At 35.4% G+C, this 23,820-nt stretch overlaps 2 protein-coding genes across 7 annotated transcripts; one reads left to right on the forward strand and one right to left on the reverse strand.

Moving 5' to 3' along the window:
* The first annotated feature begins 1,452 nt into the window (after positions 1-1,452).
* Positions 1,453-5,354, forward strand: LOC110806109 (kinase-interacting family protein-like). 2 transcript variants are annotated; one of them, XM_022011750.2, is made up of 3 exons: positions 1,454-1,651; positions 2,583-2,700; positions 4,435-5,354. In XM_022011750.2, exons 2-3 carry the CDS (start codon positions 2,592-2,594, stop codon positions 5,241-5,243), a joined length of 918 nt encoding a protein of 305 aa, XP_021867442.1. In that variant the 5' UTR covers positions 1,454-1,651; positions 2,583-2,591; the 3' UTR covers positions 5,244-5,354. The 2 variants fall into 2 exon arrangements, with proteins under 2 accessions (XP_021867441.1, XP_021867442.1); XM_022011749.2 differs by having other exon boundaries at positions 1,453-2,700.
* LOC110806110 (uncharacterized) lies at positions 4,613-19,012 on the reverse strand. Of its 5 annotated transcripts, XR_008927852.1 has the most exons (6): positions 18,435-19,011; positions 15,975-16,024; positions 15,622-15,709; positions 13,640-13,756; positions 7,024-7,128; positions 4,613-5,039 (listed from the first exon to the last, which is right to left on the reverse strand). XR_008927852.1 is itself a non-coding variant. In XM_056836853.1 (5 exons), exons 1-5 carry the CDS (start codon positions 18,993-18,995, stop codon positions 7,090-7,092), a joined length of 855 nt encoding a protein of 284 aa, XP_056692831.1. In that variant the 5' UTR covers positions 18,996-19,011; the 3' UTR covers positions 6,899-7,089. The 5 variants fall into 5 exon arrangements, 3 of the variants coding, with proteins under 3 accessions (XP_056692831.1, XP_056692833.1, XP_056692832.1); XM_056836853.1 differs by lacking the exon at positions 4,613-5,039 and having other exon boundaries at positions 6,899-7,128; XR_008927853.1 differs by lacking the exons at positions 4,613-5,039; positions 7,024-7,128 and having other exon boundaries at positions 13,705-13,756; positions 15,884-16,024; positions 18,435-19,012.
* Positions 19,013-23,820: the final 4,808 nt, after the last annotated feature.

The raw sequence follows: 23,820 nt of genomic DNA on the forward strand, positions 1-23,820 counted from the left end.
CCCTCAATTCATTACTCTAATAAAAAAATCCGATTTTTATCAAACCAAAAACCATCCTTGCATAAATTTGTTAATATGATAAAAATAACCCAAAAAACAATCAGATTAATCGTCTGAGGTATGACTATATGTTTGATTGTTGATCGACTTGTTGATTCCCGGGATCTCTAAGCATAATCCATTTATCTACCTTTATACCAAAAAAATCAAAATTTTAAACACTCAAACAGTTAATTAAAATTTCATTATCGCAAATCAAAATCCAATAATTTTGCAAATCAAAATCGAATAATTTGATTAAAATAATTGGAAAAATTAAATTGAAAATCCAATGAATGAGAGTATCAAAACTTACCAGAAATTAAAGGATCATGTTGATGTGAATGATTTTGTACTCTGTAGCAGTGCATATATAGGGAAATTAGGGTGAGAAATTATAAATAACAGGTTGATTATCAATTTCAACATGATTTATTGATTTTTCCATTGAGATTTGATAAGGATGGGAGTAAGTTGAAGGATATGAACAAAATTTGGGGAGGAATGGATGAATTTTTGTTTCCCAGAGACCCAGTCAATTTCTCGTTCCCGTAATTAAAGGATGGTAATTTCCAAAAAAAAAAAAAAAAAGGAAAGTACAGCTGTCACTTGACAAAGTCAAACAAAAGATAATTTCTTTGTGACGGGAATCGATCCTAGTATCTCTGGTGTATCGTCACAATGCCTTAACTAATGCTCCAGCTCATTTTTTGTGTATGATATGCAAACTATTTACACTATGTAAAATTTTAAAATTTGGGGGTCCTGTTCCATCGCTCACCCCGCGCCGCCCCAAAACCGGCCCTGACTATTGAAGACAAGTGAACGTCTATTCTTATTGTTGCGTCTAGCTAACTGGATTAGTTGATTTGTACGTTTTGGTTTATTATGATTTATGAGTTTTAAATTAATCTTGTAGAAATTTTATTTATTTATTAAGTTAAGTTTCTATTAGTTAGGTGCTATTTTTATTTTTAGTAAGTGCTAATTACAAAAATAATGCTACTACAGAGAAAAAATATAAAAGTAATGCCACATGGGAGGATTTGGTAAATTGTTTGCTACCATTGAGAATTTGCCAGAGTTCATATTGCTACCAAAGAGAATTTCCCTTAAATTTTTTTTTTCTTCTCATTTTCCCAATATCAGAATTTTGATAAAAGTGAAAACATTATAAATAAACGTAATTTGCCTTGTTTAAATAAAAAATAGAGAGATCTCAATCTATATTAAATAGTCGTTAAAACGCGTGCAAAATAGCAAACGTAAAGAACAAAAAGAGACGAAATAAGTAATTCTTATTTATTTGATGACCCAAAAATTTGAGTCATCCATCGGCTATAGGATAGTGAGCCTATAACGTGCTGTCCAAGTCTAGAAAAAAGTCTACATAAGTCAATCCCAGTCACGCACGACCAATACAGAACTCAATTCCGGTGATAACGACTACGCCTACATTTTATGCCTTCTCCTAAACTCAAAAACCACACAAACTCCCCTTTCTTCATTTCAATTTTCCAGAAAATTTCACTCTCCTTTTCTCTCTCCTCCCTTATTCTTCCTCTCCCCCTCAACATTTATTTCAAATTCGTACAACAAACTACATTCTCTTGTGAGTATTACTGTTCCTATTCATTGTTTCCTCTATTCTTTCATTGATCATGAAATTCTAAATTATTTTATCAATTTTAATCATACTTTATATGTTCATCAATTTGTAATTCACTGCCTTTTGCTCTGTTTATGCTCCTTGTACTTCATTTCTAGCTTATTGGATTCCCGATCTGGTCACATTATTTGTTCAAATTACATTATCACTACATTATCTACGTTCTCTGTTTTTCATATTTTTCAAATTCGAACAAGGATTTTTGGTTGAACTTTTTTTTTTCCTTCCTCCATAGCACATCAAATATATTGTTATTCTAATTGCAATTTATGAGTTCAATCACGTTTGTGCAAAATTTACTAAAAAAAAAAATGATGAGGATGTTTTTAATAGCGTCATGGGAAGAAAATGGGGATTAGAGCAAACAGTTGGTAGTATTGGATTCACTGGTGTATTAAATGGTCCTGTTTCCTCGAGATATACAGTTTAACTCGATGTTCTTTCTCTCGCCTAAATTCAAGTCATCAATTTATTGCTTTTTATTTTTGCCATTTGCTTTGAATTTTCAACCAAATATTTTGTGGTCATCTGTCTATCATGTTATGTGACTTGTACAAGTTGTACTCGTGGTTCAATATTGCTAAAGTAGTAAACTTGTTAAGTTGATGGAGACATGGAGTGAACAAGGGTACGCCTAGCCAGCTTGTCACCTAAACAATTTTTACTTCCTAGAATATTTAGGATAACAATAATTATCCTAGATGATATAATATCGCATGTAATTATATGTGAATTATATGATATAAGATAAAAGTCTATTTAATTTGGAAAATCTACACAGAGTAGGATATTTATTTTGTAATATAAATAAAGGCATATGATCACAATTAATACTCAATCAATAATATTTTGTTATACTAACTTCTTCTTGAAGAGGCCGATAATGAAGCGATGGAAAACAGTTGACGAAAGTGGAGGTTTGTCAATTCAGATGGATTTGCGGCGGCCATCGTGTTGTAGTAAGCCGGCGTGGTTAATGACCACTCTTTCTGGTAATTGCCATTAAGTTTTCCTACTTTTTTTTATTTTTTTTTATTTTGGTAGTGTATAGTAGGAACTAGGAAGGTTCTTAAATTAGACAAATGTTGAGTTAACAGTTAATTATGGGCAGTAATAGTATCAAATTGACAATCTAGTCATCTACTCCCGTTTTAGATGTGGCTTCTATTTTTGTGGATCTACTTTGTTGTGTCATGTGCCTCTTCGAGTAGTAGGCAAAGTATTTTTTTTGGCTTTTGGCTTGTTCGCTTCAAAATTAAATTTTGATTTGGACCTATTTTTTTGTTTTTTTTATCAACTACCGAGTTTGGTTTTTTTCTTTTAGTTTTACCATCGTAATAAAACACCCCGAGTGAGAATAATCTTGTTTAAGTTATTTACGGAGTAGTAATTTATCACCTATACACATTCCATGATTTGTCTAGACTTTATCAACATACTTCGTGTTATTGTTAGAAGAGTATGGTAACTAGGATTACAAATAGCCTTTTCCCCAAAGTTTTGCAAAAGATGTGAAATTAACGTATACATATGCAAATGTGCTAGCTTCCTAAGATGTCCATAGAGTACACACATTCTAGAATGAGCTTAGAATTACACTGTTCAATTTTGACTGGAACAAAAACAATACTCCTTATATTCTAAAACTTGTATGAATTATCATATAATGAATCATGATAGTCTAAACTTGTATGGATTATCATATAATGAATCATGATAGTCTAAACTTGTATGGATAGGCAAAAATAGATTCAAACGTAAACCGCTTGTAATTGAGCTGACCATATCGCCATGTTTAGTTGTCCCCGATATGGCAATATTGGTGCAGAACTTGCATCAAATTAAGTAATTAACTCAACTTTTGTTGTCATTTGGCAAATTGTCCTTGGAATAAGACCTCTCTATTCTTTGTGCTTTTATCTGTATTTTTCCCTTTAAAGCATTCTTTTGTCAGATCAGTTTGAATTTTTAAACTCCTTTTCTTGACTAAGTGCCTTGCAACGGCGGGAAAAGGAACCTGCAAGCTTTAAAGAGCTTCAAACAAAACACATCATTTTCAAACCCTTTCTTTCTTTAAGTATAATTTTCTTTACTTTTTTTACATTTATTTTAGAAAAGAAATTTACAACTTTTCATCAAAAAAAAAAAAAAAATTTACTACTCCTTCTGTCCTTTTTTATTATTTAAGTTTGTATTATGCATGCCATTTAACCACTTTTTTTTTATAAAAAAAAAAAAGCAAATTACATTTATTTACAATGTTCACTTTTATTAAAAATCTGACATTGGAAAAATGAAAAATATTTAATGTTTCAATGAAAAAGTGTGAGAGATTAAATGTCGCAATGAATGAATTTAATTGGTTAAAAAACCTTTGGCATAAATTTTGACAAAATATTAAGGTATTTATGTGAAAATATAAAGAGGAAAGACTTTCAAAATAAAGAACAAAATAAATACCCAAGGGAATACGCATGGAAGAAAAAGGGACGGAGTGAGTTATAATCACATTAATACATAGTAGTAATCCGTATTATTTCCCCTTTTATTTTGGAATTGTGTATACCTGAATAGAGGATGAAAGTAGCGATTAGAGTGGAGTCATGCGAACTTTGTTTGGAAAATAAATGAGTTTTAAAAGAATAACAGCACAAAATTGTCAAGTTTGTGAATAGAGTGTAGGGTTAATAATTGTGATAAAGTATCCTATATTGTGTTGGTTGCAGATATGGAGCAGAAGATAAGAATGTTAGTCCATAGGTCTAGTAATGAAAATGATGAAGGCAAAGGAGACACATTTGGTGAAAGAGCAGAGTGTTATTACCAGGAACGACCCCAATTGTTATCTCTCCTCTTAGATCTCTACAACGCCTACATTTCGTTGGCGGAACGTTACTGTCAATCTCTACACAAGCATCACAATTATCAATCTCATTCTTCCTCTGACAATACCACAACTGTTTCATCAGAAGATTTCCAATCTGATGCTGAAAGCTCACTTTCATACCAATTACCATCAACTACAGCTATTTCTCATGATGAGATGATATCAGAGTTAGTCATTAAAAATGTGCAGTATGATCTAATAGTTGATGAGCTATTGGTAATGGAGAAACAAGTCAATGATTCTTCAAGAAAGATAGAGTTGCAGAGGAGTCTACTGGAGGTACTAGAATCCGAAAGGTTGATTCTTCTGAATGAAAATGCAGGTTTAAGGTATAAAGTATGTGTTCTGATCGACGAGAACAAAAGGTTAGCCTTAGATTCAATGTATGTGTTAAAGATGAGGGAGGATCATCGAGTCTGCATGCTTAGCCGTAAAATCGAGGACCTGCAGGGGAAGATTTACTCTTTAGAGAAGAGGAACAGAGACTATTATCAGCAGCTTATGCATAAACAAGACAACAAACAAGAAGATAAAGAAATAAACATTCCTAGAAAAGGTGTGAGAATTTCTAGGTTTTGGGATAAACTTAAGAATTCTCAACTCTTATTCCTTTGCAAACCACACCCATCAAGGTCTGTTGTTAATTAAGGATATTATTAACTAGGCTACTACGGAGTAAGAGATGCTGGTAATTTCATATCGTTTATTCTCAATCATTAATTTTTACTTTCATCATAAAAATATAATACAATTCCAGTACGGAGTATTAATTAGTTTACGTAGGCACCACGCCACTACCCAAGTTCATTTCACAATTAATTTTAAATAAGTTCGTCAGACAATAAATTTCAGATCAAAGGCAAACGATAAATTCACGAGACACTAAGTTTCAAAGAAATATAATCCATTACTAGTACTACTAAGCTACAGAGTACTATGTTGTACTGGTAGACAAATCTACCTGACTCTCATCAATTCTTGGTAAAGTTCCATTATGTAAGACCGCCTCACAGAAATGCTAAGGAAAAAACCCCGCGCATCATGCTGACATCATCCTTTAAATTTGTTAACTAAAACTAAAAACTCAAAAAATATTAACTAAAACTCAGAAATTTGTTACTTTTAGTATTAATTAAACTAATGTAAAACATAACTAAAAGTAATAAAATCGTAACTGTAGGGAGCTACCGATTTCTCCCTTCTTTCGGACTTGGAGCTTCTCGTGAAATCGGTTTAGCAAAATTCGTTTGAAAATCGCTAAATGCATCAAACTTGGACCGATTTGTCAAAAGTCATTGACAAGAGATGAATTGATGTTTTTACAATCCAACCCTTGAGGGGAGCCAACCACAAGAATCATATTTAATAACGTTAATTGGTTTTGAACATTGAAAAATCAAAATTCAAGAAGGATGCTATTGATATCTCCTTGATATACTATCCTTAATAGATGCCCTTATGGCTTAGAACATTGAACTTCGACGAAGTCGCCACCAAATATATAAGGATCGGTTTAGAAAGATCATGACTCATGGATAAGGCTTGGAATCGAAAACCGAATAGAGTTCCGGATTTGGGAAAATTGCACTTATTTAAATTGATTTTAGCTTTAGAAAATATTCAATACAAGGATCATTTTCGTATAGAAAATCATAGCATGATCCAACTTTGGCGGATTTTCATACATATTAGAACATTAAATTTGCTAGAAACTGGTGATCGATTCGCTTTAGTCAAGTTAATGAGAACCTAGGCTGGTATGTCCAAATATTATCTTGTTAAGCGTGATTTTGTTAAACTCACCTATAATTAATATCAAATATTTCGATGGAAATCGGCTTTTCTAGGCTCGTTTCATACTTTCCAACCACTACACATCCCCGAGCGAGAATATTGAGATAAACTACAACATATATTTAACTGTTAATTGTATTACTTGATGTGGTTGCCCCTTACAAATTAAGTACTACTAAATCATTGACTCTGCTCTCGTTTAATCCCAATATTTTGATTCAGCCATTTCTTTGAGTTTACCTTTCAACAAACTACCTGCATTGCCAACCTCATTTTCTGAATATGTTACATATACACCTTCATTCAAACATAATTACTGTATCGAAGTTTTTCTGGATAAGGTGTGTTATTTCAAAGCCACGTAAGGAGAAAACTCCCCAAAAAATAGCAGGAAGCAGAATTACATTCACAACAGGAAAGATGTTTCTGTTTGGAGCTAAACATCAATGTGAGTGACGCAGCGAGAAAACAAACAGTTCAAAATAAACAAACAAACAAACAATAACAGATGGACAGAGCGCAAAACAGTCTATTATGTTGGCAAAGATTGATAAACAAAGTGTACTTATCTTTATATACAGATTACAGAACCAAATTCTATAGACAGTTAAATTAAATTAACAAGAAATCAAACCTGAACAACATTGTAAGATCTTCATCCTTAGTCACTTGAGAAATATCTTAGCAAGTCAAGACATAGCTACACAAGTGTTATCTCTTGAAGCCTCTGAACTCGAGCCTGTACAAGAAAAATGTAGCTCTTGTCAGTTGACACTTTTAAAGAGCAGTAAATATGAAACACCAGAAAGCTAATCCTTGGTACACTTTTGATGAGTCAAGAGGCAAGGCCAATGTAATTAAGGTCATAAGAGCAGAGATGTAGTTACCAGTCACAACACATTTCAACATACAGCAGCTGCATCATCATCAAAATACCCATTTCCAGCATTCATTATGTTATGGATTTCGTTTGCATATCATCTTCTATCGGTCAAAAACTAGAGTCCGTTTAGAATTGTGGCTGTGACTGTTAGCCTTGTAAGAGGCTTTGTGCTAAATTGTGCAAAAAATGTGGAGATAGAATTGGAGAGAAAATATTAAAGAACAAAAATGTGTTATGTTTTTATTCTCTCTTAAGACATATATGGGCTTGTTCGGTTGACATTTCATTCCCATAGGAAGTTATAATTCAAGGGACAATAGTTCCCATGTTCAATTCATGGGAATTTCTTAAAATTGTTTGGTTGACAACATGGGAATTAGAAATTCCCATGAACTTTGATTAATCAAGGGGGGACTAGGTAATTTACTTCCCATGTTTTGTAAGAACTCAAAATTCCCATGAATTTCAACTTACTCCATTTTTACTTTTTTATGTCAACCAAACAAGTAGCCAATTTATGAATTCCCATGAATTTTCACTTCCACCATTTTTAGATGTCAACCAAACAACCCCTATATATACTACATCAATTACTTAAAGAAATAAAGGAGAGATCTTCTCTCTACACCTCTTTTAAATGAGAGATAATTTAACACTAATAATAGAGTTTGAATTATATAGTAAATTAATATGAACCTATGTTTATTAAGTGAGAGGAGAGGCCATTATTTTAACACTCCTCCTTGGAACTCTTCTCTCTCATCCCAAGCATGTTTCTTAGTATCTCGAATCTACCCTTTGGAAGAGGTTTGGTGAAAATGTCTGCAACTTGATCATCTCCGATCTCCCTTGCAATGAACAAGTTTAACTTCACCTTCATTCTCTACTTCTCTTATGAAGTGATACTTTACTTTTATATGCTTGGTTTTTCGATGAAAAACTGGATTTTTAGCAATGTCTATTGCTGACTTATTATAACAATGAATGATAGTAGCTCCTCCTTGAATTTCACTGAGGTCCGACATAATCTTTCTTAGCCATATTGCTTGATTCACAGCTGCACAAGCTGCAATATATTTTGCTCCGGCTGTAGTTGGGCAATTGTGTCTTGTTTCTGAGACGAAAACACACCATTTCCTAGTGTAAATGTGTAACCTGAGGTGCTTCTCATATCATCTTGAGAACCTGCCCAATCACTGTCGGTATAACCAACTACTCTTGGATTGTTAGAGGTCTGAAATTGAATGCCATAGCCTGTGGTTCCCTTCACGTATCTTAAGAGTCTTTTAGCAGCTCCTAAGTGAAGTTGGCTTGTATTCTGCATAAATCTAGAGAGGAAACTTGCTGCAAACATAATATCAGGTCTAGTTGCAGTAAGATAGAGTAAGCTTCCAATTATGCTTCTGTAGATTCTCTCATCTGCCTTCTTGTGCCCATCATCCTTGGACAACTTCTCATTAACTTGAAGTGGAGTTGTCACAGGATTGCAATTCTCCAACATGAATTTCTTTAGTAAATCTATGAAAATTCCTTCTGAACTATTCTTATGTTTCTTAACATAAAGGGTATGCTCACTTATACTTTTTTCAAAACCCTTCCTGAGTGAAATAATCATCAATTCTGCTGTACCAAGCTCTTGGAGCTTGCTTTAGACCATATAAGGGCCTTTTTGAGCTTCAAGACTTGTCAAATTGCTCGTTCACTTCGAATCCAAGCGGTTGTTGACCATCTATCTCCTCTTTCAAATACCCACTGAGGAATGTTGATTTGACATCCATTTGATGTACCTTCCATCCCTTGAGGCAGCTAGGGCTAAAACAGCTCGAATAGTGTCATGTCTTGAAACAGGCGCGAATGTCTTATTATAATCGATGCCGAATTGTTGAGAATAACCCTTGACGACAAGTCTTGCTTTATACTTTAATATGGTGTCATCGGGATTGAATTTGATCTTGTAAATCCACTTGACTCCAATGGCTTTCTTATGAGGGGGTTTCTCAACTAGTTCCCAAGTTTCATGTTTTTTAATCATTCGAATTTTTTCTTTCATGGCCGCCCTCCATTCTGAAAATTGAACAACTTCATTATAATGAGTGGGCTCAATGATTGCTACATGACAAGATTCTGAATCTTCAATATCATTAATCTCCGGAAATCTTTCATACAACTCTGTGATGGACTTCTTTCCTCTAGGACCAGTGCCATTCATATTATCTGGTGTAATCTGAGAAGAGGGTGGTGCTCGAGGTGAACTTAATGGTGTATGAGGTAAATCAACTTCGCTTTCATTTTGTAAGGAAGTTGTTCCTATTATTGGAATATTTATGTGTCTTTTTTCTTCTTTCTTTGTTTCCCAATTCCACAATGCATCCTCGTCAAAAGTAACATCTCGACTTATGACAACTTTCTCATTTTCTAGATTGAGAATTATGTAACCTTTTGATTGAGAACTATAACCAATAAATATTCCTTTCTTAGCTTTAGCATCTAGCTTGTTCCGTTTCTGATCTTGAACGTGAAAATAACATATGCTCCCGAACACACGGAAATGTTTTATTGATGGCTTATACCCAGACCAAGATTCTAGAGGTATCATGCTTTTCACAGCCTTGGTCATTCCTTGATTTTGTATATAAACCGAGGTGTATACTGCTTCTGCCCATAACTTCTTTGGAAGTCCTTTCTCTTCAAGAAAACATCTAGCCATTTCCATTACAGTCCTATTTTTCCTTTTGGAAACACCATTTTGTTGGGGGTGTATATGTAACTGTAAGTTGATGCTCAACTTCTTCATCGTGACAAAATTTATCAAAATTTTTAGAGGTATACTCCGTGCCATTATCGCTTCTTATGGATTTTAGCGAATATCCACTTTGATTCTCCACAAGATTTTTCCATTTAAGGAAGAGAAGACTTGTGACTTTTCTCTCATAAAGTATACCCAAGTCATTCTCGTCAAATCGTCTATAAAAATAATAAAATACTTACTTCCATCCATTGAAAGGGTCTTCATAGGGCCACAAACATCTGTGTGCACAAGTTCAAATTTTCTGGTCGCTCTCATGCTCCATCCTTAGGAAATGGAAATTTGTGCATCTTCCCAAGCTGGCATGTTCCAGAAAGATCTTTACACTCATATAGTATTGGAATATCTTTGACAAACTGGTTTTTGGATAACAGACGGAGAGATTATGTATTGCTATGACCTAACCTTCGATGCCATAACCAATATGTCTCATTGCTTTCAGCTTTGTACGCATAATATGTTGAATATGACCATTTCACGGGAAAACTCTTGCTTGTCATTGGCACTTTTGCAATCTCCTTATCGGAAGGATCAAGAATCTTGCAAGTGTTACCTACAAAGTGAACGAAATATCCATTCTTCATCATCTAAGGAACACTGAGCAGGTTCTTGCCTAATTTGGGAACATATAAAACATCTTTAATTAATCTTCTTCCTTTAGTAGTTTCTATGGCAATAGTACCTTTACCGTCTGATTGGACAATTGCTCCATTACCCATCCTAATAGGGATTCGTACTGAATTATCTAGACTAATGAAGCAAGATGAATTCTTTGTCATATGATTACTACATCCACTATCAACCAACCACACATCATCATTAAAGGTTTGTGTTGCGTGGACGCGTGGTATGCACATAATAGATGATATTCATCATCACACTCAGAAATTTGGGCTTGAGCTTGTTTTGCCTTCTTTCTACAATCCTTCTCGATATGCCCAAACATCTTACAAAAGTTGCATTGAGGTTTTCCTTTCCATCTACAATCTTTTTCCAGATTGTTAGTTCTCTTGCAAATCCTACATGGAGGGTATTTTCCTTTATTCCCTCCTCCAGAATTGTTAGAACTATATTTTTCATCAAATTTTTTGCTATGTCCTTTTTGGTTTGCTTGAAAGCTTTTCCGGATGAACAATGATCCGGTCTACTTTTATCCCTTTGTTCTTGGGCTTTAATAAACCAATCATTTCCAATGCAGTCAACGTTGATAAATCTTTTGTACTTTGGATAACACTAACAGGACTACATGAGTGTCATACTTCTTCGTTACGGTGCTGAGCATTTTGGAAACAATTCTTTCCTCTCTAACATCTTCTCCATATATCCTCATTTGATTGGCAATGCCTGTAACTCGTGAGAAGTATCGATTAATATTCTCATCATTAGACATTACCAAGTTTTCGAACTCTGCTCTCAAGGTTTGAAGTTTTATGCCTCTAACTTGGGCACTTCCTTGAAATTCGGTGTTAAGCGTATCCCAAGCCTCTTTTGCCGTTTTAGCAGTGACTATTCTCGAAAATATAGGATCTGTCATAGCATTTTGCAGAATTTGCAATGCATTTTGATCCTTGATGATTTCCTCCTTAGAAGGTTCACCACCGGTTGCGGAAGTTTCTGAGGTTGTGGGAGCACTTTTTGCGGGGCCATTCTCTACAATGTCCCAAAGATCTCTTGACTTAAGTATTGTTTTCATTTTTACAACCCAAAATTCATAGTTTTCACCATTGAAAATAGGGACGAGTTGATGATTAATACTTTGAGTTGCCATGCGGAAGCGGGTGGAAAATGTTGCTCAAAGTTTTTTTTTTTTAATTTATTAAAATGGAGGATCAATGGCTCTGGTACCAATTGTTAGCCTTGTAAGAGGCTTTGTGCTAAATTGTGCAAAAAATGTGGAGATAGAATTGGAGAGAAAATATTAAAGAACAAAATTGTGTTATGTTTATATTCTCTCTTACGACATATATATATACTACATCAATTACTTAAAGAAATAAAGGTAGAGAGAGATTTTCTCTCTACACCTCTTTTAAATGAGAGATAATTTAACACTAATAATAGAATTTGAATTATATAGTAAATTAATATGAACCTATGTTTATTAAGTGAGAGGAGAGGCCATTATTTTAACAGTGATGCCTAAGAAATTAAGTTAGTAGTAATTGTGTAAATTGGTTTCATTCGTTCTAAGGCTCTGTTTTCTTCACCTTATTTTCACTTATTTCAGGTCTAATAAAATAAGATAAGATAAAATAAGGAACAATAAGTTCAGATAAGATAAGATAAGTCCAGGGCATAGATTGAAAACTCGGTCGCGGTTGCGGAAACGGTCGCGGTGTCACGGTAACGGAACTGATGCGTTGATCGCGGACCGTGTTGCGGTTGTCGCGGTAGGAATTTGATTTAATGATTTTATAGGTAATAAAGATTAATAGAATAATAGTATTCCCTTTGGTTGCCTAATGAAAATATATACAGACTACTAGACTACTAGACTACTAGACTACTAGACTACAGTAGTACCTTTATTTGGTACATGGAAAAAGTTACATGTCATGATTTTAAAAGTTTAGAAAAAAAAAAAATTCCTTGCACAAGCACCATCACGTGATTCTGGAGAAAAGAGTTCCATTTTTTAATTCTATGGTGGGGTCAGTCAGAGGTTAAAAGTTAAATAAAAGACATTAAATTATATTACCTTATATTTTATAGAGTAAATAATGCAGGAATAACATATGAGTGCCATACAGCTGTCCTGTCCTACTCCTACAACCAGTAAGTCAATTAGTAAAGCTAGCCAGCTGTCCTACAGGCTACAGCCCACCACCCAAAAAAATTTACCCCTTGAAAAAATGCAAAACCAACACAGATCTGAATGCAGTCACTTTCATGGAGAACTCAAAACTCAAAATCGACTTTCATGGAGAACTCAGAAGCCTCGCCGGAAAGCAGTTAAACTCGGGCGATTTTTTTGTGGGAACGGTTGAATCGGCCGATTTTTGCACGTAACGGTCGAATCGGGCTAAATATCGCCGTATTTGAAAACAACGAGATAACTCGGCAAATATCGTATCGCCAACTTTGAAATCCGAGTTAACTCGGGCGATCCGAGTTAACTCGGCCGAGTTTTTATACCATGGTCCAGGGTCAATAAGATAAGATAAGTTCAAGGCCAACAAAATAAGATAAGATGAGGTAATGTAAATATTAGATAAGATAAGATAAGATAAGATAAGGGTCAATAAGTTCAAATAAGATAAGATAAGGTAAGGGTGAATAAGATAAGAATAAAATAAGATAAATTCAGGGCCAAAAATTTAAGATAAGATAAGTGAAATTTAGGGGAAGAGAACACTACCTAAGTATTTCAAGGCTTGAATACCTAATTTGTGGTTCTGTCTTGTAGTCCTTGGGGAAGCCCTTCCTAGAAGGTATGCTCCTTCCCAAAGCCCTTAATAGTAGTACAAGGTATCCTACTTATGTCGCATGCAACACTAGCTAGCTGAAAAAACATAGGACACTGACTGACTAAAACATACAAAATGTTCTTATTGAACTTACCTTAAAAGCTTTAGAACGACGGAGAGAAGGATCTTTCTCCAGAGCTATGGCATACGATTCCGAAGCAGCTTCTAGTTGATCCATTGCTAGAAAAATATCACCTTGGCAAATATAAGCCTAAGATTTTGAAAACTATCAGATTTCTCCAACAGAATGCCATAAAAAAGATGTATGATTGCAGGGAATTTCACACAAAATTTCAAAAAATCATGCTTTTAAAGTGTTCAAGTCTCCATTATATTGATTCCTCCCCACAACAATTTGGAATAAGTCAAAGTGTTAATACAACCACGAGGTCGAAATGTTATACTCTCAAATTTCACTAGGTCCAATATACAGAAATATACGCATACAAGACACACATTACCCATATCCAAAGCCAAGGAGCTTTCTAGAATACACATTTAAACCGATGAAACCTGAAATGTATTTAAGTTCCGTTTCATAGTAGCTTACTTTTTTCAAAAAAAAAAAAGAAGAAGAAGAAGAAAGATTTGCAATATTCTCCTAATTTGGATATGATTAGAACTAAACTAACATCATTCAAAATCTAGAACTGGGCAGGTGTGGTTAGCCAGTGTAAAATTTGCACTGTGCGCTCTCCTCACAGTGACATGCAGAAAAGCAAGATGCCTCGTAGAGTCATAGTTGCTTAATGAACACAAATTTTTAATGAGTTTGGGAATTTCCTTTTATTTTTATTTTTTATTTTATTTTTAAAATTCTTTAAATTTTTTTTAATTTTACATGCTATTATGAAATATACTTATTTTACTTATTCATTTATTTTAAACTTTGCTTATTTTTTATTATCTCTTACAATATTCTTCTATAATATGTATATACATTTTCCTCTTATCTTACTTTCATTAATTCCACTTTCTCTTCCTTGTTTTTTCTTTTTTTACTTCCTGCTCCTTTCTGGTTTGATTGGTGACGATGACGATCTCCTACGACGATTCATATTAGCCGACCCCAAATCATTTTGGGACTAAGGCGTTGTTGTTGTTGTTGTATTTGAATTGTTAATCTATAGATCCCTTGTTGTCCTAGGTGCTTTCCTGATAAACAGTACCCAAACGCAACTAAATACCGTTTCTCATCGTTATCCTCAGGAAAAACATGAATCTTTGCATTTCCATTTCCATAAGCCAGATATCCATCCTCCATTTGCATTTCCCGGTTTTCTTTCCGCTGGAAATAGTGTTGCCTTGTTAGGCTAATTTAGTTCTTATTTTTTCATTATCCACTCTGAACCTACATTCTGTGAATACAAAAATTAGGGATGACAGGGATGGCATCACAGTCAACAATTAGGGATGAAAAGCTTCTGAAGCTCCACTTTGTTTAAAACCTACACTCAAGTGCAGCATGACCAAAAATTTGTGCACAAGCAGACACGCTTTAAGCGTTAATTTTACTATATAAGTACCTTAAGACGATATTCAACAAGCACAAACAAAGTGGTATTTCAAAGGCCCAATAAGATATTCTACAGACGCCCAATGATTTTATCAAAATAACCAAACAATGCAATGACACCCAATTATTTAAGTCAAATTCAGTGGTCAATTTATCAAAACTCCCTACAGAAGCTTTATCTCCTTTTGAAGTCCACCAGTTAATCTTTTCCAAAAACATGTCTTAAATCCCAGTATTATCTCACTGACACACTGATAAACTAACTTCCACCAGCCACTCAAAACTCCAGTCTAGGTAAGCCAAAAAAACACTTTCAAGAGCCACATAAATCAATACTGAAACAGCACAAAATAACCACACACAATAACCACAAAATATAGTTTACAGTTTTGTTGTCAGTTTTCAAAATCAACATGATTACTATAGGTATGGTTATTTTTTAATTTATGATTCAATCTGAACATTAAAATCGCCAAAAGTTGGTTTCAATCCAAAGAACTTTTAAAAAACACAAGTTTCCAGGAAACTACCTACAGTTAGAACCACAAGTTAACACCCACCTCAGCATAATGTGGGGCATAAACTAGAGCTTCCCTAACATCGTCAAGAGCCCCACTGAAGTTGTCTGTTGCCAACCTTACAGCAGACCTGAGTAGGAGACAGGATGCCCACTTATTCAGCGAAGACAGCTTCTACACTGAAAGGTGAATGTGACGATCTATGGTAGAAGTCAAATGCAAAACTAAAAAGCATGCTGAACTAGCACAGAATACTGAAGCTATCTTACTCACAAGTCATGTAGCATAATTCATTCGTTATTACCTCTCCCTAAGAGGATATGTTTTCACAAAATGAAACTGGTGATCTTATCTTCTGCATGCAATAAGCCAAGTACACATTCACTTTCACAAACCTGCCCTTGTACGCAATATGAATTCCACCGATTGGTTTAGCCTCGATAGCCTGAAATAACAAACAGGCTAGTGTTAGCTCTTCTACCAACTTATATTCATAAAAATATACTATGTCCTGAAGTATATCACTGTATCAACAATTTTGCTTGAAGAGAAAATTAATATTTGCTCGAATCTATAACCTCGGTAGATGATTCGTTTCAGAGAGAAAAATATTGCAAGCCACATGCAGTACATATTACCAAAATAATTACGAAAGAAGCTTCAAGGGCTTTTAGTTTTTGCACGCACCTATAATTAACAAACAATTTTCTTTTTCATGTAACGTGTTTCTTTGCTGATATAAACTACTAAGAAATATGTCAATGAACAGGCGGAAAAGGTTTGGATCAGCTTCCCAAAATGCATGTAATGTTCCCCAGCAAAAGATTTTACAAACATAATACCTCTTGATCAATGAACTAGATCGACTATGGTAGAAATACCACTACCAGTCATATATAAAATGAACCTCTTCCCCCCTGCATTCTGCAGATGCTTCAAACATAATCCCACTTACAAATACGGTCTTGTACTAAAATACTCCCTCCTTTTCGTGATGTTCTACTCAGTTTCTGTTTTGGGGTGTTTCATAAAGTTCTACAAACTTCTACTTTATTCTTTTTTGGGTAACACCTTACTTTATAAACTTTTTTCTTACAATCACTCACCTCGTCGGTCGTCACACTCTCTCTCTCTCTCACTTTATCCACCTGTTTCCTACACTCACGTTTCTCAAACTTTCCTAGAAACAAGAGTCTACAATAAGTGAGTAGAACATTAAGTGGGTGACTAGAATTGACTAGAAACAAGAGTCTACAATAAGTGAGTAGAACATTAAGTAAGTGAGTAGAACAAGAGTCTACAATAAGTGGGTGACTAGAATCAATGTTCTCCTATGAACCTTAAAGAACAACCACCAAGGTATCTTTCTATTAGTTTTACAGTTACATAATTTAAAGAAAATTGGTTAGAAAGAACCTTTTATGTGATCACTTTTGTGAGAAATGACCTTTTGAAAGGTGGCAAATTAGGACCTTATCTCACATTTAGTTTGTTGACTAGGACCTAGTCAGATTCCGAGCATTGACTTGGTGGCTGCGTCTAATTGGTTTTGTCATGGGTGGCGCTGCCGCGCTGGCAGGTGGCAACGGAGGTTTGCAATAGGTGAGAACTGAGAAGGAGGCTGCAAGGGGTGGATGGCGGTGGGTTAAGACGAGGAGGGGTCCGAGGGGAGAGAATGAAGCAGAGAAAGAGAGATATGGGTGAAGGGAAGGGAAGGGGGGGTGGGGGGTGTAGGGGGTGGTGGCGGGATAGTGATAGTGATGGGATGATGGTGGGATGATGGACATGGTGGTTGGGGAGGAGAAAGGGAGAAAACTGAGGCACATACTTTGCACGTGGAGGTCAACGCCCGAAAAAAAAGTCAATGCTCTCTGATGAAATGTCTAGTCAACAACCGAAATGTAATATAAGGTCATTTTTAGCCACCTTTTTTTCAAAAAGTCCTTTCCCAAGAAAATGACCAAATAAAATGTTCTTTCTAACAAATTTCCCATAATTTAATTACCACATTTCAACCATTCAAAAGACAAAAAATGACCAAATAAAATGTTCTTTCTGCTTACTATATCCCAAAACAGCTACTGTCGCATTTTTGTGTTCATGAGAGACAAAATGGCAAACATGATAGCTTGGTGTTTGGTTATTAATCCCTGTTTCCTTTAATAGTTTAACGTCAACATTTTATACAAAATCTCCCATCTTGTCATTTGTTTCATATCCGATCCAATCCGTGGACTATGGACCGTGGTGCACATAGAGCATGGTGCACCAAAAGAACATATGTGCATAAGCAAAAGAACATGACACTATGACAAAAGAACATGCGATATAATATTTCACTTTTTTGTTATAAAAATAATATATTATTTTACTACTTATTAAAAACCTAAATAAAAAAAAATACTCATGTTCTTTTCTCGTAACCAGATGTTCTTTCAATTATATACCAGTGTTCTTAAGGTGCACCATGATCTATGAGCACCATGGTCCACCTTCTAAATTGCGATATCCGATATTGATCATCATCTAGCACCAAATCCTATGTTTTGCACAAAGCTAATTCTTACTCCGTAAAATATTAGAACTTACAATAATCTAAACACTTAAACTAGATTTGAGCATTGAGTACTCCACACTAAGTTAAACCAGCCAAGCCAACATAAGTACACAACATCAATTGTTTGTTACAGAATATTCAATAATACTTAAACCATTGCATATTAACCATTTTGTATTAAAAAGAATTAAAAAATAAAAAACCACCATCTAATTTTTTGCAATCCACCCAATTTCAATTACATTTAGTACATGGGTAACACAAAACATATTGGATAATCACAAATTTTAAATTTAACCTGAGAAAATAAAGTCTCTGCTTCAGAAAAATTGTGCTTCTCAAACTCAATTTCAGCCCTCTTCCTAATAGCAAGAGCATCCAAACTCCTCCTAGCAAGATCAGCATCATTATTATCAGCTCCTCCAGAACTACATACATCAACAATAAGCTCGGCCGCACGAGCCGCTGTCCCACAGTGGCTGATCATGGCAGCAGGAGGCAAGACGACGAGGTTAGGACCGCTGCCGCAGCGGCCGAGACAACCGCAGGAATTGATAGAGACATGGGTTGGTGAAATTCCCAAAAGGGTTTCAAGAACTTGCAGTGATCCTTGCCTCCTGCAAGTCCTATTTGTACACACCCTTATCTCAATTTTGGAGTAATTTGAAGGTGGGTCTGTGGGTTTAGTTGTGGTACTGGAAAATGTGAAATTAGGTTTTGTTTTGATTGGTTTTGAATTGGGAGGGAAACAGAAAGGAGAGAGAAAGGAGATGGATTTGAGGTGCATGTTGGAAATTATGCTCATGCCCATCCTCTCATCCATTACCTGAATGTCGCAGGTGTATCGATGGACATTCATATCCAGTAAATGTTAGCTTAAAAATAATAATTGGAACAACTTAGCTAGATATATGGGTGTGTTTTGTTCACCTTAAAAAAATAAGTTTAAGTTCCAATAAGTTCAGATAAGTTCATATAAGTTTCAATAAGTTCTAACAAGTTTTAATAAGTTCCAATAAGTTTCAATAATAATAATAATAATAATAATAATAATAATAATAATAATAATGGCGGTCTAGATGTGTGTGTTGACTTGACTGGGTCTTCTCCTATGACGCAATCTGGGTTGTCAGGCTTCGTTCCGGGTCGGGTTGTGGCGGTTGCAGCGCAGCGGAAGCTGGATAAGTATGCGGCACGTTGTAGGGCTTTGGGTTACGGTTTCTTTCCTTTTTCCTTCTCTTCTTTTGGGGAATTAGAGAAAGGGGCAGTTTCTTTGCTGAAGCGGGTCCAGGCGTACTCCAGGGCTCAAGACATTGGGGCGCGGGCTGCTGCCCACATTTTCAGCAGGATCGGGTTCGCCATAGCTAGAGGAGTGGGGGCCCAGATTGTATCTCGGCTCCCCTCCAACTTCTTGTAGTCCACTTGATCTTTGTAGCTTGTTAAGCATGTAACGTTTTGGTGTTTTCTTATAATAATAATAATAATAAATAATAATAATAATAACAAATAATAATAAATAATAATAATAATAATAATAATAATAATAATAAATAATAATAACAAATAATAATAAATAATAATAATAATAATAATAATAATAATAATTAAATAATTATTCTTATATTATTATTATTCTTCTTCTTAATATTATTATTATTATTATTATATAGGTTATGATTCATATGACAAAACATAAATCATGCGAAAAAACCATAAAGCCAGGAAAACATATTATTTACACATAATCATTTAGCATAGTTTAGATGCATACACTTTGTTGCGTGCCCTCCCTAGCTGCGCCCGAACCGAACAAGAACAAGTCTTTAGGACTCCAAGTGCCGTCCCTCCGTAGATAGTCCACAGCACGTCCGGATCCGCCTTAAGTTTGACCAACTAGAATCGCCCTTAAGGTTGCTTAGGAATTTCGGCTATTAGGTGCAAGTGTATGGCTGATTTTTTTTCTTCAAAATCTTACCTTTTGAATACTTCAATTGTATCTATAAATTATGACCCTAGGCACCTATTTATAGAGGTATGGAAAAGGAACTGGAATCCTACTAGGATACGAATTAATTAAACTAGAATCCTATTAGAACTCTTATTTAATTAATTTATCCTTTTAGGATTAGGAATTTAATCATATATCGAATCCTGATAGCTTTAGGATTCGTATATGAACACAAACACTCACACGCACGCACAGAAGCCCACGAGGGGCGCCATGCGCGCGCGCGCAGCTCGCGAGCACTCGCAGCCCATTGCCACGAGGCCCACTGTAACACCCTAATAATTCCTTGCTTTTATAAAACCATTTTCCAACTTAAAATAAAGGAATTACTAAAGCATTACCGCCACCGTGATAACGGTTAAGGCTATTACCAGAATTACGCAGCGGAATTAAATGTCAACTAACTTTTAAAAACCATAATTAATAAAATATCGAGGCCTCCTACAATTTGGAACCATAATGGCCCAAAACCCAAAATATAAATAATCCAAACATTTCAAACATAATTAAAATATTAAATAAAATAGTTTCAAAAGACGAAAACATGCAACTCTCTCAATCATCCCAAGCCACATGATTTCGATCGTACTTGATCTACCAACCTGCTATATTATTCTACTCCCCAACAATGCAAGTGCAAATGATGGATCATCATAGGGTCATTAAGGCAAAGGTCATGACCGGAAACACATAAAGCACGTAGTCAGCAAAAGCTGAGTACTTACAAGAATAGAGTGAAATGAAACTAAAACATGCATCACTCACTAAGTACTAATCAACATGCAAAAGCCATATAATAACAAATCAAACAATCATGAGATACAAGACTCGACTCTTGACTCGACTCTTGACTCGACTCTTGACTCGACTCTTGACTCACAATTTAATTAGAATAAGCTTCGAACGGGCCAAAAGAATAATCCACAAAGGGAAAAGGTGATGGGAGCCAACCATACACCAAATATAATAATAATAAAATCGGGCCATACCGAGTGTCGGGCCATACCGACGGAATTCCTGCGCATAATATAAATGAAACAACGTCTTGTATCATTAGTAGGAGTACGAGCTTTCCGGCAAGACTCCCCCCATTGTTCTTACTCAAGGTATATATGTTCCAAGAGTTTTGAAGCTTGTTCCGGTTGCACTTTACGTTTATTAATATTTTAATAAAGGCGAACTCAAGACTCGACAACATGCATACATACAATTAATAAACGACAACCAAAATAATCTTATTTTAATGCTTTAAAACTTGTGATCAACCAAGCAAGACACTTGTGATATTACTACCATGTTCCTCCTCACCAAAGTGAGACTCCACATCATGCATATTAACATGAGGGTTGTGCCCTTGCACGACAAATCCTAATTCATTTCATACATAATATTCCCAACTGAACCCTACATGTGCGGTGGCTTACGTGAGCTAACCCTTCACATGTGGTAAAATAAATAGTACAACGAGGTACAAATAAATGGCTCAAAGTATGCTAGACATCCCGTACAATAGCATACAAATAATTAATCCATCCCTTGCATGTGAATTGAACCATACATGCATAAATATTGAACAACATGATTGACAATGAAATCCATACTCATAATAATTTCAACATGCTTGTTCAACAATTAATTCAATAAATCCAACATCACAAAACACATGCTCGTTCACCAAAATAAACATAATTTCACATAATGTAATTCACATCATCAACAATCATGTAATGTCATTGACAAAAATGTGTAGTCGCCCTAGACTTGTACGTACCTTGAATACCTAAGCGTAGGGGCCACTTTTCAATAACGAGCACTCAACTAGAAATCACCTCCTATCATCAAAATAATGAAACTTAAATTATTTCCATGTTCATTAAATTTCCAGCAACTTTATAAAAATTAAAACTTCCTTTAGACTTTAGAATTCAATCGTTTTTCAATAATAAAGTCGTCTCAATTTGCAAAATCAATCCCTAGTACAAAAATATACTTTTTCCGCATTTAAAATCAATAAAAATCAACACTTTAAACCTTTATTCAAATCTGAAAATATAATTGATTATCATAATTAAAATCATCACCTAATTATGCTAATCAATTGACTCATTAGGTCTAGGTTAAAACCCTAACTTGAAAATCCCAATAACACTAGTTTAATATCATAAAAATCAATGCTTTATTAAATAAACAAATCTGAAAATTCATCCTTTAATAATTAAAACAACCCTAATGAATCACAACACACAAATCCTCAAACCACGGTATTCATAACCGGTTCCCAGCATTTTAATTACTCAAACAATATTAATATAATAATTTAAAATACGGAAGTTAAATAGAATAGGTAAGGAAGAAGAGAATTATACCAATCCGGCCTATAGCACGGAACAACCACGAATTAATTGTGATTGGGCGAAAAAGAAATCGAATACGAACACACACACACACACACAAACGTGTGTGTGCGCAGCAAGGGCGACGAGCGCGAGCGAGGAGAGGGGGCGCGCGTGCTCTGGGCGCGAAGGAGAGCGAGAGGGCGAGAGGGCAGCGCTGCGCGCGAGGGCACGAGCGAGGGAGAGAGGGCGAGCGGTGCAGTGCTGTGCGGGAGGGCACGAGCGAGAGGGAGGCAGCAGGTGCAGCGCTGTGCGCGAGGGCACGAGCGAGAGAGAGGCAGCAGGGGTGCACGAGTGCACGAGCGAGAGAGGAGAGGCGAGGGCGAGGGCAGGCACGAGGCCGTGCGGGCGTGCCGGCGCAGCACGAGGGCACGAGCCTTGAGGGCGTGCGGGTGCCGAGCAAAAGAGAGAGGAGAGATGGAGTGAGGGGCAAGCAAAGCAAAAAGGGGCTTTATGAAATTTTAGGGGTTCATTTAATGATGGGGGAGTCTATTTATAGGCTCCCTAATCCCTTGATGGGCTAGGATTAGGATATTTGAGTTGGGCTTAGGAATTAAATGAATTGGGCTAGCTTAGGATTTAAATTAAACTGTTTGGATTGGGCTTGATTAATAAAACGAACTGGACTTTTTATTTAAAACCCGAAGCTTTAAAAATCATTTTCAACTCATTTAATTTCCCGACTCAAGAATTAAATTCGTTTCGTAATTAATTAAAATAATAAATATTCTAATTAATTAAAATACATTAAATACTTTTAAATATTATTTAAATGCTAATAAATCGTAAAATGCTTTATAAATATAATAAAATATATTTATAAATATTATAAAAATACGAGGTATTACAGTCTACCCTCTGTGAGAGGGTCGAAAAAGCACGAGGCTAATGCGTGACCTCGTCCCTCGTGGGTGTGACGATTCTTTTATTCAATCAAGTGTAATTGGATTTCCTGTGAGTATACACCCAATTGACTAGTAATATAGGAGTCGCCATTCAGTTTTTAACGACAATGAGAAAAACTGACAAAACCCGGTTATCGTGACATAAAGGGAGTGCAATTATGTTTGACTACGACGGCCGTAGGTTCCCTTGTGATCCCTGGTGTGGGGATCTCTCAACATACACCCGCAAGGTAGAGATTGAGGGTTCGGGAGACTGTAACTACCGAGAGGAGTACTTCGCTCGTCGATAACTCCAGAGACAGGATATCCTTACTAGCTCAGCATAAATAATTGAAGGGACATGCGTTAACTATTAAACTAATCTGAGTTGATTTTAGC

This window comes from Spinacia oleracea, chromosome 2 (genome assembly GCF_020520425.1).
Source record: "Spinacia oleracea cultivar Varoflay chromosome 2, BTI_SOV_V1, whole genome shotgun sequence".
Classification (NCBI taxonomy): domain Eukaryota; kingdom Viridiplantae; phylum Streptophyta; class Magnoliopsida; order Caryophyllales; family Amaranthaceae; genus Spinacia; species Spinacia oleracea.